Source organism: Copadichromis virginalis, linkage group LG17 (assembly GCF_057382275.1).
Source record: "Copadichromis virginalis isolate Kocher_CV1m ecotype Utaka linkage group LG17, C_Virginalis_male_GT1.1, whole genome shotgun sequence".
In the NCBI taxonomy this organism is placed as follows: Eukaryota; Metazoa; Chordata; class Actinopteri; order Cichliformes; family Cichlidae; genus Copadichromis; species Copadichromis virginalis.
Window position 1 is genome coordinate 23,690,968 of NC_140634.1, and position 18,579 is coordinate 23,709,546.

The 18,579-nt window shown below is 38.5% G+C and overlaps 1 protein-coding gene across 1 annotated transcript in view; it reads left to right on the top strand.

Moving 5' to 3' along the window:
- Positions 1 to 15,262, top strand: part of nrip2 (nuclear receptor interacting protein 2) — a 51,326-nt gene extending 36,064 nt beyond the window's left edge. The window contains exons 2-6 of the mRNA XM_085436556.1: positions 362 to 676; positions 6,435 to 6,517; positions 8,153 to 8,259; positions 9,923 to 9,975; positions 11,895 to 15,262. Of these exons, the coding sequence (XP_085292682.1) occupies positions 362 to 676; positions 6,435 to 6,517; positions 8,153 to 8,259; positions 9,923 to 9,975; positions 11,895 to 12,011 (675 nt within the window). The 3' untranslated portion in view covers positions 12,012 to 15,262. The remainder of the gene's footprint in view (positions 1 to 361; positions 677 to 6,434; positions 6,518 to 8,152; positions 8,260 to 9,922; positions 9,976 to 11,894) is intronic.
- Positions 15,263 to 18,579: the final 3,317 nt, after the last annotated feature.

Sequence of the window (18,579 nt, forward strand, 5' to 3'; positions counted from 1 at the left end):
TCTTTTCTGGAGGCATCAGAAGAAGTTGTGTTTCAGTTTCTGATCTGAACAACACCTCATATATATACTAATTCACACATCAGCAGCTGTACATCTCTGGCTCATCTTGTTCTTTTATTCTTGCCTAAACAGGAAGCAGGCCTATTTTTTCCTAACAAATATATTTTAAACTACATACATTATATACTAGCTGTTTGCACTAACGCTCAGTACACAGTGGTCTGACTAATTTATTTGTAGAGTTACAGGGTGTTTTTCTTTCTCCTTATATGCGCACTACACACTATGTGCAATTTTCAAAAGGTCTGTACTGAGAAAAACTCCTGTATAAGACCTATCTGTCCTCTGCATTTCTTTCTAGCAACCTCACAGCATCGTGCAGCGTCGCCTGCTGGAGGGAAACATCACGCGACTCAGAGGTGAGGGCCGGGACCTCAGCACCAGGGTTCGCTCCCCACTGGCCGACACCAAGGACGGACCTGCTGACACCGAGGAGAGGAGCGAGAGCACGGCTGACGACTCCACAGAGGAGAGGGAGTCTTTTGAGGAAAGTGAAAGGAGCCTACGGTCGGATGAGGAGGACGACAGCAGCGAGGCCGGAGCCAGACAGACAGCTGAGAAGCCCGAGGGCGGGGAGAGCTCGCCTGTCCTAACTGCTCTCATCATTCAGTGCAAGGTACTGAACCCTGCGTACTCAATCTACGCTCACCCACATTCGGTGCTCTGCTGAAACAAACTGAAAACAAAAGAGGAGACAAAGACCACACTACTCTGCTCCCATGACTCATCATTCAAAGCCTTCATTTACTTTCTCTTTACAACATATCAAAAGCTCTGCAGGACCCACAGACACCACTGAGTCACAGTGATTAAATAAGTCTAACCTGGTCAACACATCTGCATGCGCCCAAAACAGATTCAGCATATAAAAGAAAAAGTGCGCAGGGGCTTAAAAGTGTGGAGGATAAAATGATGGAGAGAAAGACAAAAAATGGTATAAAATCTTCAGCAGCAGGTTACCCAAACTTGTGTTTAACCAACATGGTAAGAAACAGATAACTCTCCACCTGGGGGCTAGTTTTTCCACTTGTACCCAACACTGGCCCTTGTAAAGCATAATTTGTAGTCCTAGGTTGAGTCATCAAAGAGCCTATGCCACTGTTTCATTTATACTCTCATTTTTCAGTGGTTCAGTGGTGGGTCTACAGTGTTTTCAGGAGGAAAACTGAGGTCATTGTGTTGATACTACCTACAACATTAACATAGTGGATAAGCTATATACTATTAGATTTTAACTCACTGGACAAGAAGCCTGTGCTAATCAGTGGACAGAATTTAGCACCATCTCATCATGGACATTATTATTAGCAAGGGCGTAGATTTGGTTTTGGCATTGGTGGGGACTGATGATTCAACCACCGAACTCTGCCCCGTTTCTTTTATTTCCTCCTTTTTGTCTTTGCTTCTTGATAAAAAAGGAGAAATATACTTGCCTACATATGCTATTCTACATGCTTTTAAACCATTTAAAATTACAATTAATAGTTTTATATAATGTTAAATTACAATTAAAAAAGTATTTTAGACTTTAGTTTATATTCCATATAAATCGGGTATCATACAAAAATAAAAATAGCTTCAAATACAATAATGACCCGCCAAGTCATCATCCAATTTCACCTGTGATCTTGTATCACCATTACTCTCTGAGCTTTGTGTTGGTTCTTCTGTCACCTGACAAATAGGACATACATGACAATAAGAATAAAATGTGTAGCTGCTTCAGTGTTTCTGTCAATTTGTGCAGATCTGGACTCATCAGTAATGTTTGTAGCATGAGTGCATTTTTAAAACCATTTGTGCAAACTGCACTACAAGGTGGAATATTTGCAAAATCATGACTACTTTGTGATATTTTGTCTCAAAAATTAACCCTATGAATATGTCAGCACATTAGGATGAAATTATTGTGTCACCAACATTTTAACGTTAGACATATAATTTTAACAGCCTCTGTAAACTAATATCCTGGCTTGCTCGAGGCTGCCGTTTTCTCTGACAGTTTCAAACAAAATTAGAAATCCTACTCTGAGACTGAGACAACTAATACTGCTGCCTGTTGTGCAGTTAGTTTACAAAACACGTTATTCATGGTTACATACAATTTTAGACTGATGTGGGCCAAAGCCTAGCATAGCATGTAACGGTTTTATGACGGACACATTTTATGAGTGAACTTGACTTTAAGTGACTTACAGGTTTCTTTGAAAAATACTTCCTTATATCCAGGTTCTTCCTTTGTGCTGCCATCCTGCTCTCCTCCTTGCAGGTCCTTGCAGTGCAGGCTTGCCGCTGCTAAAACTAAACAGAGCTCCCTGAAAGGCACAGCCAATCACATTGGCCATATTTGTCACATGAGGTAGGACTCCGGTAGAGAACGTTCTGCACCGCTGGGTGAATGAGACGTTGACATATCGTCTTTTTTTTTTTATTTCTATCGGTTTTGTTTTTCTTTACTCGGAGAGATCAAATTATTGGTGGGGACAATTCAATAACCGCTGGATATTGGTGGGGACATGTCCCTTCCATCTTTGCCAAATCTACACCCTTGATTATTAGAAGGCACAGCATACATTTTCATTGCTATGCAGATGATACCCAGCTTTACCTATCCATCGAGCCTGATGACACACACTGATTAGTTAAACTCCAGGAATGTCTTAAAGACATAAAGGGCTGGATGGCGTCTAATTTCCTGTTTCTGAATTCAGATAAAACTGAGTTTGCTGCACTCGGCCCTATAAATCCTAACATCTTATTTACAAGTCAATATTTTGGTTAAACCACCTTTATTCTTCAGCCTGAACTCTTTCAGGCAGCTTTACTCTCATTTTTTAAGTAGTCTTCAGTTATACAGTTCTCCAGGCTATGACTTCAGACAATCCCACACTGCTTCAATAATACCAAGGACGAAGCTCTGATTGAGGCTAATCCATGACTTTGTTCCATTGTGTTTTTTTCTATCCATGTTTGTTTTTACTGCATTGGCAGTGTGTTTAGGATCCTTTGTCACGTGGAAAAATGATCAAAACTTAAAATAGATTTTTTTCCTAAGTTTTTTGTTTTCTGTATACACAACAGTGGTTTATCTCTTGAGTTAGGTGCATTTTTTAAAATTATTTTTTAGACCAAGTAAAATTAATCTGGCCAGGTACAAGGACTGGACTGAAAATTAGTGAAAGACCCTGAGAAAGCCTGAAGAACTGTTGCTCAAGACCACTTAAAGAAATTACAAGAAAGTCCGGCTCGTTTAGAAGCAAAACATAAAGAAAGAGCGGCTTCTCAAAACTTTTACAGCGTCTTCTAGCTTGAGTGCCATAGCCATCATAGACTGGAAACAACTGAAAGGCACAGTAACACACTACGGGATTTATTGTTCCTTCTAGTTTAATTGTAGTAACACATGCGGCAGAATATTTCATACTTTGTCTATAACCGTTGGCTTGATACTATAATATTTTGCCCTTTTGAATTTGAATTTTGGAGAATTGTGGCCATGCATAACACCAAGGACATAACTGTATTTTATCCTTTGAAAGAAATCAATACAGAGATCAAACAGCTTCTCATCCCTGTGGGAGAATATCACACAGTTTCTCTAAGTCCACTTTTTCAGTGGATTCAGCGTTTTCACCCATTACTCGGTGTGCGTTTGCTGGGTTTTATCATCAACTTATTAAATGCAAAGTGTTCTTTAGTTACTTGTTTGGCTGCTATTTTTAAACCTCAGGGATGGGGAGGGATTATTGCACTACCGGCCTGAGACAAAAGAGCAGGTTTGTGGGTCTGCTGATAAGCCAGTGAGGACAAAGAAGCCTTGCTCAGTCAGCTCGGTCTGCATAGACTGAGAGGGATCAAAACAAGGTAAATGGAAAATCAACGTGTTTACTTCCAAATGGGGGAATATCCTCGGGTCAAGTAGATAAGGTATTGACTTATAAAGGAGATAACGAGGAGAGAAGGACAAGAGAACACTGGATGTTTGAAAATATGTCCAATATCTAAAACAGAAAGACTCTCTTTTCATGACATTAAAATACTGACTCCTTATTTACAAGATACAATTTAAAAAATGCAGGATGTTGTGTTCCTGTGAACTTGTACTGAGTATTTTTAGTTGTACTTTTATTTAAAACATCAGCAAATTATAGAAACTAACCATTCGAGTGTTTTTAAGTGCCTTATTTTCTCAAGCTGACTGTCCTAGATTTGTAAGAGAGATGAAACAGATGACTATATTTCAGATTGTTGATGACTGGAAATTGCCCAAAGATTCTGCTACTAAAGCTTTACTTGATCTGAAAGTAAATCTGTTTATAAATACACCGAGAATCTTTGATATATATCTGCATCTTATGGTGGAAAATACCTAAAAAGAGCCTGATGCTCACTTATGGGGGTGGTGCCAGCACATTGCTTCTGCCATATGTTCTGTATGTACCTCATTAATCCAGTACTTTTCTTTCTTTCCATAAACATGGACATGTTGCATGAAATCACCTCAGAGGATGCTGAATGGGAAGAGGCCTTTGCAGACTGCAGTTCTAATAAACCATTACAATCTGCTGGCAAAAGATGAAACATGTCTTTGTGACATGAGGCGCCCTGCAGGCAGCAGGGCACCCGTGAGATAAAGAAAAGTACAAATGTCAGTGGAAATTGGGCCAAAAGACGCCTGCTTGCATTGCTACTGTAAAACTCTGGATTTAAAATCAGATAAGGAAATGTACTTAAATGCCCTTTTTGGTGGGTATAGGATGCAACTTTGTTCATATAAATCTATGTAATAATATAAATCTATCGCCAGGTGAGTTAGGTTAGCATAAATACTACAAGAAAATACAAAAAAGCGCTTAAAGTGGACTACAAGCAGCTGAGAAAATATGAGATAAAACAGGCTGTCAATGTTAATTAGGGCAAACCTCACATTAGCATGTAACATGTACTTTCAGGACAAAAGTTTGATGATTAAAAGACTATATTGATACATTGGGAATTCACTCATTTGCATTTTTGTTGGGCACATAATAACATGATATTTTTCTTATTTTATTCTTGCATGTATAAACATTTATGCATTTATCAGATGTGTTAGCTGACCCAAGCTGCTAAGCTAGCTACTGTTAAGCTACAGTAGCCTTTTTAACTGCTGGCTTATTACACCATTGCAAAAAGTAAGTCTGTGAAATTTCTTCCCTCCTGGATATTCCACCATCAACTTTAAATGGTATTGTTGCAAAGTAGCACCTCAGTAATTAAACAGTAGATCATGTACAGTGAGGGGTTTCACAGTGTTGAGGTGCACACAGTGTATAAAAGCCACCCGCATTCTGCCTACTCAGTAACTGCAAACTTTCTGTGGCATTAATATCAGCATAAGGAATTGTGCTGGCAGCGTCTTGACATAGGTTTCCATTGTAAGGCAGCGCATGCAGGTGCAATGTATAGGAGACCCAGTACTTTTGTCCATATAGAGTAACTCAAACAATAGAACAACACTATATTTTTTAACCATCTTAAAGAATTGGCGCAACAGCTGGAGCAGTTAGGTTCAAATTCTAATCAAATGATCCTATTTCCCAAATTGGGAAATTGTCCTTCTGACTTTGGTGGGTCCATGTGCTTTCAAAGTGGCATATGTACTGGAAAAAAAAAAATAATTAAGGCCCCTAGGAAAAAAACTGGGGGCCATGACTTGTTTTTTGGAATTCTGAGAACATGATATTAAAATGAATAATAATTTTTAATTTTCATATTGTTGTTCTAACTTGAAGGATATTAGTTTGTGAACTGTATATTTTCCCCCACATCAAATACTTTGCTCTCCACACAGAGAGTTGCTTGGCCAATGTGTTAAATCTGCACTCTATGCATGTTTCTAAAAAAATCATTGTCCAAACTGAGGAAGTGAGATCTTTTGTCAGCAATTTGAGTCTAATATAGAGCTAATGGTTAACACCTCAAGACCTGTAATGGAGGTAATGAAGAATAATCTGGGTGGTTTATTTTTAACTGTATGAAAAAGCTAAACACCTGCAGCAACGGAGAGTCAGTACAGAGCAAGCTAAGCAGACAAAATAGCAAAAAACAACAGTGGAGTTAGAAATACTCCACTACTGGAATATTTGTTTTGTTTGCACAACCCAACCTGATTGAGAGTTGAAAGTACTTTTTCAGTTTGGCAGTCGTGAGCATATGGCAGCCAAAAAGATTCATTCAAAACAGGAGAGATCAGCGTTCTTTATACGCTCTCCATAGTTAATGTGCTAATGTGCTGTTCATGCTGGCTGGTTTCCTTGCATGCACTGGTCCCAAAATGAAGCAGTAAAAAATAACACTGTGACACCAAAAATCACCCCTCTGTCTCCCCACAGTGCTGCGAGACTGAAGTCAAGGCATCCATCAACACCGGCAGCCAACACAACCACATCTCCACCTCCTGCTGTCAGAGGCTGGGGTAAGAAACACTCTAAACACTCACTGCACATGCACCTAATATTAGCATCTTAATTTATTCTGAGAAACACATCAGCTCAGTACAAATACTGAAGTGATTAAAAAAGTAACCAAGGATAGAAGAAAGGACACTTCACAGAAGAAGTAGATTTAAATAAATGAGCTTTAAAGAGAAATCTGAATGACAACATAAAGCTCTTAAGTTTCTCCAGATTGTTAAAGATGTGATCTTAATGTCGTCTTTAAACTTTCAAATATATAATAAAGATCTTTTTTTTTCTGGTGGCTATTTCGTAATTTTCCTTAAGAAAAAGAAAATCATTTCCATTTTAAAGTAAGGAGTCAGTTCTATGACAAAGTTACATTTTATCCCTACAAATATTGTGCAGCCGTTTACACCATGAGTTTGCCAAATGTGGATAAAGTTCAGGTTAATACCCGCATGCCTGTGTAGAATGTGGTTAGCGCTGAGAGACAGTTTAAAAAAACAAAAAGCACATACTCAGATTCTTTTGTTGGGCCATCTTTAGCTTTAACGACGGCGTAATTCTCCATGGCATTGCTTTAACGGGCCTTTTCAATGTCGCAACATTTATTTCTGTCAGAGTTTAATTAATTTTTTTTTTAACCAAGCTCTTGCATTAATAATGGGAGAGTTGGACCTCAATGCAAAGACTCCATCACATCCCAAAGACTCAGTGAGGTTATGGTCCAGACTCAATCCTTGCTCCCTGAACTACTCATTCATAATTGGAGCCAAGTGAATTCTTGCATTGTTATAGGAATAAGGGAAGAAAAAAAGTTGATGGAAGAACATGGTCATACATTTATTCAGGTAGTTAGATCACTGAACCTAAACCTGATCAACTGAAGCAACCTCAGATCATAACACTGCTCCCACAGGCTTGTTCATTAAGCACCAGGCATGCTGGGAGCATCATGTCATCGACTTCTCTTCTTTCCCTGATGAGCCAATCACTCTGGAACAGGGTAAAAGTTATGTTCCCTAAGAATCTGAAGCCTTTTTTTTCTGATTAGCCTCACTGATGAGCGGTTTTCTTAAGGCTACATATTTTAGTCCCAATCCTCTGACTTGTCTTTGCATTACACATGTGGAAATCCTCTTACATTCACTCTTAAACGCAACTGTTGGTGCTTCTCTTGATTTTATGTATTGGAATTATATTTGTGTCAAAAGTATTGCTGCTAAAATGTGATATTGTACAACAGACTGAAGGAGTGCAGAGGCTACAGAACCTCCCTCTGAATCCTCTCGATTTGAAGATTTTTTTTCAGTGATAGTTTTCAGTACTTCCACTGCTACACAGGAAAAAAACCGTTTGATCGTTAATTCGGCAAACTTCATTTTCCAAATCGTAAACAAGTGTTTGTCTGCGAGTACGTGAATGTGAAAATCTGCTCCTCTGTTGCTTTTTATGATCCTAGTTAATAAAATCCCAGCAGCACCAACCTTTGATTGACATTTTAATAAAAATCAGATGCACTTTGTTTTTGTGAGGTGAAGCTGCTGTAGGTAGGTGTACTGACATGATACACCCACAAAGGCTGTTTTTGGACTGATGAAGATATTCTTCATTGTCGTCGTGTGTGTGCGTGTCTCTGTGTGTGCTGCTAGACTGGTGCCCAGACAGGCCAGTTCACCATGCGACGTGAACAGCTCGGTGACGGAGCTGCAGCTGCAGCTGGGAACACAGAGAGTCCAGTGTTCAGCTTACATTAAAGGTAAAAATATCACAGTGAAATCATGAATACCATTTCAAGATTTTTAAAGTTCACCACTGACTTAAACTGGATAACATTAGCTGTGTATGAACTCTTGATGCCAATAAATGAGAACTGAAGGTCTCACGTGTGTGGGTGGAGGTAAGTGTGGAGCAAATTTCACCAAAATCTATTAAACTTTTGGCACGATGGTTTTTAAGGAATAGAAATGCCGTGTTGCCACGGCTTTCATATCCCTTACAAATGCTCCCAATAACTCTTACCAAAAAAATTGTAAAAGAAATTGAAAAGATCTGTCAAAGTTCATTTGGAGGGGTAAGAAACCCAGATTATGTATGAAAACGTTACAGCTGCCCAAAGATAAAGGGGGTCTTGCCTTTCCTAACATTTTGCTGTATAACTGGTCATGTCAAAGTAGAGTTATACATGAATGGATCCACGCATATCTAAAAGAGACAGAGAATCCCCTTGAAGCCTGGACATGTTCGCCATTTAATCTCCTAAGCGAACTAGTGAGTAAATATATTAAAAAACATAACAAAGTAATGATTGATACTTACTTAAACACATGGCGTGATATGAATAAATACACTGAAAGTAATCCTATACTGAGTTATCTAACACCTTTTATAAATAATCGGTTGTAAATTAAGTGGCAACGATGATATTTTTTTGGATATATGGCGCCCGCTATTGGATTACTTACCTGATGATCTGAAGAAAACCATAGTGAGAGTGGCAGCCCCACTCCAATGGTGGGTTGAGTTTGTCAGGACAAATGTGTAAATGAGTGGTAGACCGAATTTGTTATTTCCTGCAGCACTTATGTAAATGCATTAGCTTCTCAAAACAGCGTCAACAGTTTCCTTGGTGTAGCTTTGTAGATAACATACAGACTGACATGAATCCTAACCTTGTTCCTAACTTTGCCGTTGTTGCAAAGTAGTTTGAGTGGAAAACTTGCCTGCAAACACCTGTCGCTTCCTGTGACTGGGGTCTAAGATAACCTTAAATAAACCCTGTTACAAGCTTAGCCTACAGCTAAGTAGTAGTAGTAAGTAGTAACTAAGTAGTAGTTACTTTTATTTCATTTTTTTTTTTTTTATAAAAGGTTCAGGGGTGGTTTTAGGTGGATTTTGTTACCTTTGGACAGAGCTACACTAAATCTAAAACTAAAAACGCTGCTTCCAGCATGCAGCTATTAGTCTTCTCATCTGAGTCCCTGCAAGGAGCTAGAATCTGTTTTGTAAATGTTAATCTAGAGCCCTTAAGTCATGCAATTGCTCTTACTTTACTTACCTTTCCCTTGCTGTGAAAACATTCAGTCCTCACACAGACAAAAAAAAGACCGCTTGCTGTTATTATTGTATTTTTTGTGGACTTTCTCCACCGACTCTAAATCCCTTATACCTGCATCCAGGGTCCTTCGTGTGCATTAAATTCTCACGTTGCCACCACCCACACAAGTACATATGCTTAACAGCGCTCATTAACACAGATGAATATGGAGCATGCTGATGACTTAACCTGGATTCAGGCTAATGAATGCATTTTCAGATGAGGTGTTAAGAAATGGAAGCAGCTTACAAAATGCACTGAAATGCAGTTTATGTATTTCTCTTCCCTCTGCCCTTATCTCTCTCCTCCTTTTCCTCCCTTTCAGAGGACGAGGCGTTCGAGCTGTGCCTGGGTCTGCAGACTCTTTTGGAACTTAAAGTAAAATCCTCATTTCATTTTCTCATATTTTGTGAGCCTTATCGCATCTTTTGATGTGTGCGTGGCCTTTTACAGACTCAGCTAAGCTGTAATGGTCACAAAGCTTTAAATAACCAAAAGGAGGAGAAGAAGAAATATTCTCATAGAACTGAACATGTAAGGGGGAAATATGCCGGTTCTTATTGCATAAGGGTCGTGTTGTTTTTATAGCACAGCATTTAATCGGGCGCCCGCTGTGCAGATAAATCCCACATGAGGAGATTCTGGACATTCTGTGACGTGAAATGTTTAATATTCACATTTGAAATATGACATCTAAATCCAATCACAAGACAAGCTGGCAGTTTGAGAGCAGTCCTTCGTTTATTTCAGCTTTACATAATCAGGCAACTAGTTATCTCCTGGAAGATCTAATTAAAGTGAGACTTCAGGGTGTGAAAAGAACATGAGCTCCTATTTTGTAGATCAGCCCTGAAGGACTGTGTGAGGTAAGATGAACATTTTAGCTCCGAGCTCATTCCGGTGTTTAGCTTTCCCTGCAAATATTCATAAGCAGTGTTAGTAATTGTGATTAATGACCTGCACCAGCACAAATGTAATATAAAAGCTGCTTAACAGAAGGACGAAGAATAAAACATCCCTGCTTTCATAAATCAATGTTCCAAGTCTTTTTGTTTTCATAGAGAAAGTGTTAGACTGCACTTTAAATTTCAATTCATTATCATTCATTTTTCAACTTGTATGACATAATCAAGTTCAATGATAGGGAGGCTTTATGGTCAACCAACAACAGAAGAATCAGAAAAATGAAGCAAATTACTCAATAAAAACACAACAAAATGAATGGATATTTATGGTATAATTCCCATTACACCGTATAAAGTTCGATACTGGATTAATGCAGATCTCACTACCAGCTTGTTAACCTTTCCTTTCACGCTTGCTGCTATCTTTATGTCACAAATCACCCCTGACATTTGTCTCCACCCACTCAATGGAGCTAATCATGCCGAAAATATGGGGGCCTGTTTCAGAAACGTTCCACAGGTTGCCCTCCAGGTCTATTTTTGACTTAAGTCATATCAAAGATGGAGTAAATCTGTGCCCAAAATGCAGCTTCCTGGTTTACTTTCAGCTGAATTTCATTTGTTGAACCCAGTAATAGCCAATACATTCTCATCGAAGGGGTGTCACATGATGCCACTTTGCCTTTTTGTGCCTTGGTCACTAGAGAAAAAAGTATATTCCCTGACCAGTTGGCGAGTGGTTGCAAAAACAGTGCTGTGTCGAAGACCTTATGATTACTGCTGCTGCAACCAAGACATTTAAAAAGGTGCAACTTTTACTTTAGAGATGGCAAGTAGTTGCAGACAAGCCTGTATCTTCCATGTGACCTACAGGCTGCAGCATTCTGTTAGGAACCAAAGCAATTAATGAGATTTCTTTTTATGCAGCACTCTGTACCTCTTTGTGACCAGTTTCACCTAGCAACTGCTGGCAACCTCCAGCAACGACTTGTCAACTGGTTGGGGAATAAGCATTGTTTCCATAGTGACCAGTGGTTGCCATGGGGTTCCAAACTTGTTTCTAAGACTCACAGCTCTGGCTTTGAGTTCAGAAGCCACAACACCGACTTTGCTTCTGATCAGAAGAAAACTGGCGTATAGGGAGAGGGAAGGGACCTACAGCTGCTTTTTTCAGAAGCTGATTATTTTGGATATGAATCATGCAAAACTACTCTAGCAGAATTTAAGAATACACACAATTTTCCATCTTAGATTATTAAATTGAAATATATCTGGAGGTATTAAGTGCAATAAACTATCCAACTTTTCATGTGTGTTGTGAAACAAGATTGGCCACCTGTGGTTAAATATTTAGCGTACTAATTATGTCTCCCCATGTGACTCCTCTCATAGTGCTGTTTGGATCTGAGCAGTCGGGTCCTGAAGCTGCAGGGCTGCGGTGAGGATCTGCCCTTCCTGAACCCCTTGACCGACAGCCAGTGCCAACACGACACCAACGAGAACCTGTGAGATCGACTCCGCAGCAGGGACCACGTCCTCCTAAAGCCTATTCGGTTGCAGCAATGCGGCACGATGCTGTTCATGTCTGGGCTGTGGGGTCACCGTGTCTCTCACTGCCAGAACATGGATGAGCATTCGCATCAGTCGTGCTTGAGTTTACATCTTTGTGTTGGTAGAATTAAGACATTCACCATGATTATCTCTTATATAAAACTAGTCTAGTAAACAGAGGAAAATCCAGTCTTGTAAGTTTAATCATTCTTTGTGATTAGACTATATATTCAAACCAATTTGTCTGCTGAGCTGTTCAAATACGCCAATGCACTAAAAGGGAAAACCATAATAATCCTTAAAGTGATTTTTTGTGGAATATTTTGTGATTTAACTGTAAAAATACTTTGAGTCATAGAGTGAATGAAAAACAAGTTAATTGTGAAGTTAAACAACTTCACTTAAGATATTCTTAAAGGAATAATTTTATATTTCGAAATGTTTAGCAACAACATTAGCCTATCAGCACCATTAAAACTCACTATTTAACATATTACAGCTAATTTCTGAAGACCATACGAACACTAAATGTACAAAATAAAAGTTGTACGTAATATAAAGGCTGACAAAAACGAATATAAGCATATTAAAGTTTTTTAAAGCTTTTTATAGATGAAACCAGATTGCTCATTCAACCTAACTTTCTTCTAGCAAATACTTTAGCAACTGATCCAAAACATTAGTCATACTCTAGTATTTATCAACTATGTGTGTTGACCATTTATTTGAAAAGCTATTAAGACTGATCCACTTAGACAGGCATCCACCGCTTACACCATCTGTGACGTTTAGCTAGAAACATCAAACCATTCTTTCATTTTCCAATAAATTTGGCAAAATAATGATTGTGTTTTTCAACCACTCCAAGTTTTAGCTCTTTATACATAAGTTTCAGTTTATAAAGTTAATGTTTATTTTAAAGTTGTTGTTTTTTTTAGTTCAATTCTTTACCTAAATATTTGATTTAATATCAGTAACTTTACCTGGTTATGTATAACTTAAAGCTATTGGCTTTGAATTGCTATGAATCTGTTTCAGGTATTATCAATTTATTTTATCAGTTTTGCTAACAAATAATCACAGTTGTGCACAAAAACAGTATTTCCATTGTTTGTTATCTTAACTGTCTGCAAATGCAAAAAACATAGTATACCGAACAGTTTCTGATGCATAAACAGCAATTAAACAGCATAATATTTTTCCCCAAATCCTCCTCCAGCAAAACTTTCACCTACGAGGGGAAAACCCCTGCTCCCTCAGTGATATAATAATTTCCGTGTATCTACCTAAATTGAATGGTTACTGAACCATAGTCATTCAAAAGACACAAAGAGTTTGACATGTTCAAGAGATATAGTCATAGAAAACTGAGAAATACAAACTGATTATTTCATGTTAATCTCAAAATTTTCAAATTTTAGGAAACAAAAGTAAAAAATGAAAATGTGGGAATTTTGCATATTATGTCACATCGTTAGCTTCATAGCATAAGTGCCTAAGTCATTGACTTAGTCAAATGACTTAGGCAATTATGCTATGAAGCTAACGACATTTATCCTCAACTGTAATAATTACATAAATGCTTTATTTCCACTCTTTAGCCATTTTTAACCTGTTATTCCACAGCTGTAGCTACATAGTTTTCCTCCATCTATCCCTAACTTGTACCCATCTGTTTGCTCATTATTTTTAACTAACAGTTTCCAATAGTTACGCATGTATTCAGCAAAGTGCACATTTATTTCCACTTATTTTTAATCTTTACCTGCACTCCTTAAACTCTATTGGATGATATAGCTTTATTCTTTCAGATGGTCCTGTGTGTAAGAAGAGCGTCAAGCTAACAAACGTCCACTCCTATCTTACCTCGTACCCCTGGAATCAGTGGATTTAACATATTGCCTTAACATGTTCATTAGTGAGGCTTTAATTGGTGCTGGAAGGCTTCTTTTTCTCACCTTTGGACCAAGCCAGGCTGGATTTTGTAAATCAACATTTCCTGCCTTATATTTATCAGACAGAGCGGTGTCAGACTTCTCGCTGTCATCAGTATGCTGTATGAAGCTGTATTAAGCACATTTCCCAAACTACATTTAAGACACGACACGCCTCATATAAAACGAAGAGAGTCTTCAAGCTATTTCCTGAGTGTTAAAAGAAAATGTTGAGAAGCTTAGGATTCTAGTGTAATTAAGTGTGGATCAGGCTACCTCCTTAAAAGACACGGACCGGTTCTCATAGAGAATTTCAAGAGATCCAAGGAAACATTTCTTAAGTAGATATATTTAGCTTTGTAAAGTCCCTTCATTCTTTTTTTTCCCTCATAAAGAGACTGATTTGGTTATGTTTTCCAAGAGCACACTTTCCAGCCCATCACGATGGCCTAGACTGAGTTATGGTAGTTCCCTATAAATCCCCTCATATAAAAATAGACTTAAGGCCAGCCGGTTAAATATATCAAGAGTCAGAAATATCAAAACATTCCATCTGCATGACTTTGTAAAGTTCTGCCTTTGTATAAGTCTGCATGTTTATGTACTAGTCTGATTGTGTCATGTTGAAAGTCTGAAGGGGCTGGATGTGTGTGTTATAAGCACAGCAGGGTTTTCTGCCATCTTATAACAGCAGCTCCACGTGGGAAAAAAGTGGAACAGGTCCCAAACTGGTACAGCGAGCTCCGGTCAGAACAAGCTGCCAAAAGCCGACCCCCGCTGCCTTCCCTTTCTGACTCTTTCAGGAGATTTTAACCACTCGGCTAAGGCTGCACTTGTGCCAAGGCACCTCTTCAAGCTTATCTTCATTTAGGCAACTGATCTTCTTTGTGTATTTGCCACCATTTTTTGGCTGATGTTATTCACTCTTGATGCCTCATGTTTGCTGATTTGCCTCCCCACTACAGTGCCACCTGCCTCTCTTGTATGTGTTTTCATAGTGTGGAGAGTAAGGAAGCTGCCTCAGATGTGCTCACCGAAAGCACCATCATGCTCTGCTTTAACAACACTCGAGCTGCGCCACGCTTTTTGACCGTGCTACAGCAACCATCTAGCCTATTCTTGGTGGTCAGATTGGAAATATTTGTTTCTCTTTGTTGTATTAGTGACCTTCCTATGACGTGTGAGAGGAATCGATGTATGACAGAAATTTATTTTTGGTGTTTTTCTTCTTCTGGACAGTATTTTCTCTGCCTAATAAAGTATGTATTCTGGCTAGCTTGGCATTCATAATTTTATGACAAGGAGACACAACACAGAGGAGTGATGAGCCTATTTGGAAAAAAATCTCAGCAGACTGGCTGTGGGAGGACTCCACTAGACAGACCAGCCTGAACACTGATTCCCATGTTCTGCAGTAACTAGACACCCATGTATGTGCCCTTCACTGCTACATCTTGCTAAATAAAGAAGCATGTCATGTTAGAATAGAGGAAGCAGATGTTCCCACAGCACCAGGGGCCTTTGACAGTTGATTGGCCTGAGCATTGAAGGTTCCCATCTTGCTGCACTGCCCTTTTTTTCCATGACAGAGACCCAAGCCAATTCCCATTGAATATGTAGTAAGATCAAGTCCTTTTAGCTCTATAGCACGAGACAAAAACATTTCAAGTGTTTTTAAAGAAAACCAGAAGAAAGACAGAAGTCTTTATATCTGAACTGAGAGCTGTGTCTCTGATGTTTTATAGATAATTGTTTCTTTTAGAAATTCTTTCAAAGGAACACACCAATAACCAATCTTTTACAGTAAATTACATCTAAGCATGATTAAAATCACAGAATGATTAAATGTGTTAACATGTTAATGTGTTTTTTATATGCTATATACAGTAGCTATCAAATGTATACCATAGGCCAAGTCAGATATATATATGTAATATAACGTGGAGTGGAAAACAAATTTGCCACTTCCTCATTTCTTAATTTGTTGCACATTTGTCACACTTTTGGGAAAATATTCTGTGGAGTGAAGAGACAAAAGCTGGACTCTTTTGAAAAGGTCCTACTACATTGGGAGTAAAACTAACACAACACTTCATAAAATGAACATCATAGGAACAGTCAAACATGGTCTGGACTTCAGTTTGATTGAGATGCTTTGGCATGACCTTAAAAAGGCTGTTTATGCTCATAAACCCTCCAATGTGGCTGAATTAAAAAAGGTTCTGCATTGAAGAGTGGGCTAAAATTCATCCACAGTCATCTCAAACATGGCGGTTGTAATGTAATGGTCTGGGGCTGCTTTGCTGCTTCAGGACGACTTGCTGTAATTGAACCATCCATTCTGCTCTCTACCAGAAATATATCCTGAAGATTAAGCTCATTTGGGTAGACCAAGTCCATGTCAGAATGGCTCAAAAACAAAATGAAGGTTTTGGAGTGACCAACACCAATGAAATAGCAGATAGGCTGGCCTTTTATTTCATTTAAGAATAAAACGAGGAGCTCGATCATTCAGAAAAGCTTCGTAGTAGAGCCGCTACTCCTCTACATGGAAAGAAGCCAGCTAAGATGGTTCAGGCCTCTGACTAGGAAGCCTGCTGGGTGTTTTGAACACGTACTACTGGGAGAAGGGCTATACTCAGGACATACTGGGAAGATTATATCTCTCAGCTGGCTTGGGAATGCCTTGGTGTTTCCCCGAAGGAGCTGGAGGAGGTGATCAGGAAGGTGAACTGTGACCAGACCAGATACACAGCAGATAATGGTTGGATGGGTGATGGATGTTAATGAGGTTGTGTTGTGGGGCAGGTCTACATGTGCCTTGGAATTTATTGTTGCAACACACAAATCATGAGCACATTACTCTAAAAATACTTTGTAGACTCTCATTGACCAACATGGAGGCAAATTTTATATCCTTAAAAGTATGGACCATGTAAGGAGAAGAGAAACTGTTGTTAAAGGCCCTCAGCCTGAACGTACTCATGCTAACATGCTGGTACAGGAAGTTGCATATAACTTGGCCTTACTCTTTAGACTGTTGAATCTGAGCCAAACCCTTTTCTAGACTGCGTGAAAGTATCTGATAAGGCCATGGGACAAGCTACATGCTAGTGGAGCTTACTCCAAAGAAAAGAAAAAAAGCTTGGTCCCTCCGTCTGATGATACAATTAAAAGAAGAGCTGATAACATGTCAGATATCACAGACGTTTTTTTGTTTTACAGGTGTGCCTGTGGGTTCATCTCGTCCTATTTAGTCACACACAAACAGAAGAGGAGAAGCATTCAAAGTCATTGCATAGCTGAGTGTAATAAAAACTTCCTAAATGTTAATGCAGCTAAAGCTTTGTCTTCAATGACAGTTTTTGGTTTTAACTAAATAGCTTTTGATTCATGCCCTGATGAATCTCTCCTTATATATTTTTTCTTACAGATGAAGCACAGGGTTCCAAATATGGACTAGCTCTGTCTTCCTCTAGAAAAAGAGGTAGATGCAGAAAGAGAACTGATAGAAAGAGGCTACGGAGGGAGCCTCAGGGCCAGCTGCAGGCAAGCAGCTGAGGGCTGGTGCAGGGACTGATGGCCTCCAGTAGCACTGTGAGGGAGTCTTTTTTGACAAGCATATGTCCTTCAGTGTCCATATTAAACAAATATGTAGGACAGATTTTTTACATTTGTGCAACAGCTCTAAAATGAGAACCATCCTATCTCACACTCAGAAAAATAAAGGTGCCAACTGGAACCAAAAGTGGTTCTTTAGACTGATGCCATAGAAGAACCCTTTTTGGTGCCACAAAGAACCTTTCAAACAATGGTTCTTTGAAGAACCATTTCTTTCAGTGGTTCATTGAAGAACCTTTAAAGGTGCCCCAAAGAACCATCAAGAAATGGTTCTTTGGGGCACCTTTAATGGTTTTTCAAAGAACCTTTTTAAAAATGGTTCTTTAAAAGAACCATTTTAAAGAACCTTTTTTGAGTGGTTCTTTAAAAAACCATTTTAAATCTTTCAAAATAAAATGCATCATAAATTGAATTTGAGTAGGGTAAAATAAATACGAGCACAGCATAGACATATATTAATGGTTTATTGTCATTTTGTAGTTACCAAAAGACAAAAAGGCATTTTAACCCTCAGCACAACATCACTACTAATACATGTCACATATTAGTGTTTTAAACAGTAATAATTAAATATATTTGATATACTATAAATAAATATATATAAATACTATAGCTACAGATAACACAACAAATAATACATGTATTGTTTAATTAATAAAACATCAGAAAGTGATAAAACACATTAGAAATAGCAATAGCTTCATAACAGACCAATAAATCAACACATTTTCATCAGCAGATATTTGCATGTTCAGTAAAAACATTTCAACAACAAGTTTATGATTAAAATGATCAATGAACTTCAGCCTTACGCTATGTAATGTACTTTTCATGTTGTACTCATGGTCCTTTGTTAGTCCAGTTTAGGACAATGTCTCTGACGTATGTTTCATATCAAATATATGTCATATCAAAACAAGCCCACACCTGCAGTTGTTTCAGTTTTTCACTGGTGTTTCCTGTCAGCTGGT